General features: G+C 49.3%; 1 protein-coding gene across 1 annotated transcript in view; it reads right to left on the bottom strand.

The window, feature by feature from the left end:
• Positions 1 to 765, bottom strand: part of HECW1 (HECT, C2 and WW domain containing E3 ubiquitin protein ligase 1) — a 249,198-nt gene extending 248,433 nt beyond the window's left edge. Inside the window, exon 1 of the mRNA XM_042473588.1 lies at positions 543 to 765. Coding sequence (XP_042329522.1) covers positions 543 to 572 — 30 coding nt within the window. The 5' untranslated portion in view covers positions 573 to 765. The remainder of the gene's footprint in view (positions 1 to 542) is intronic.
• Between the last annotated feature and the right edge of the window lie 603 nt (positions 766 to 1,368).

The raw sequence follows: 1,368 nt of genomic DNA, 5'->3' as shown, positions 1-1,368 counted from the left end.
ATACTGATTTGTACCCCACTCTTTTCCTATTATTATTAGTACCCCACTTTTCCCATTTATTATTATTATTAGTATTATTATAATACTGATTTGTACCCCACTCTTTTCCTATTATTATTAGTACCCCACTTTTCCCATTTATTATTATTATTATTATTATTATTATTATATTGATGTGTACCCCCCTCTTTTCCCATTAGCCATCCATCCCCTCAAGTGGAGGCTGTGATGAAATGGGCAAATGGAGTCTCTCCAAAGGCTTAGGAACAAATGCCCCCCCCCTTTGTGAAGAACAGCAACAGCACCCATCATCCCCAGGAGCCATAAAGGGCCCATAAATAAATAAATAAATACACAAAGGGGAACCAAAAAAAAGGGGGGGGATCCGCTCTGGGCCCACAACAAACGACCATTCCCAGAATCCCCTCGCCTGGGAGCCAGTTAAAGCGCTCTGAAAGCGAATTATCCCCGCAGTGCGGATGCATAGGGTGTCTGGTTCCTCCAAAAGGGAATGATGGAAATGCCGCAGAGCAGAGTCTTACCTGGAGAAAGCCTGTCTGGGGGCAGAGCATGCTCTTCCTCCTCCTTTCCTTCCTTCTCTCCTTCCTTCCTTCTTTCCTTCCTTCCTAGTTGCCCCACATGTGTCTCATGGCCTCCTCTCCTCGGGGGCCTCCTCCACCACGAAGAGAGAGCCCCTTCTTCTTCCCCGCTGGCTGACAGGGCTGAGAGGAGGAGGATGCAGCAGCAAGAGCAGCAGCCTGCTTCCCTCCCTGCCTTCCCCTCCCTTCCCTGCCTCAGCTCCGCCCTCCTCTGGGTACCAAGAGCTGGAGGAGCCTCCCGCCCTTTCCCTCGGCCTCCTCCTCTTCCCTGGCGAGGGGAGGAAAGACTAGGCTGCGTTTAGCTGGTGGCGGTGGTTGTGGGACTGACTCTAGGGAAGGAGTCTCCAATACACTCATGGAAAGAGATTCCAGCTCAACGTTAGGAAGGACTTCCTGACAGTCAGGGCTGTTCGACAGTGGAACACACTCCCTTGGAAAGTGGTGGAGTCTCCTTCTTTGGAGGTCTTTAAACAGAAGGAGGTGGCCATCTGAAATGGCTTTGATTGAGAGTTCCTGCATGGCATGGGTTGGAATGCATGGCCCTTTTTGGGGTCTCTTCCAACTCTGCGATTCCATGAAACAGCAAACAACTTTATTGAATATACATAGTCAATAATTCACCAATAAGCATTGAAGCCAAAACTGCCTCCCCATAAAAATCCATACTCCACTCCAACGCCATTTGGCACCAAACTAGCCCCCAGCTCCAATTCCCATATTCAGTCCCCCCTGTTATCCACATCCTCTTCTAAACCTCCTCACCAACTCT

Source organism: Sceloporus undulatus, chromosome 6 (genome assembly GCF_019175285.1).
Source record: "Sceloporus undulatus isolate JIND9_A2432 ecotype Alabama chromosome 6, SceUnd_v1.1, whole genome shotgun sequence".
In the NCBI taxonomy this organism is placed as follows: Eukaryota; Metazoa; Chordata; class Lepidosauria; order Squamata; family Phrynosomatidae; genus Sceloporus; species Sceloporus undulatus.
This window is presented reverse-complemented; position numbering and strand designations above follow the sequence as displayed.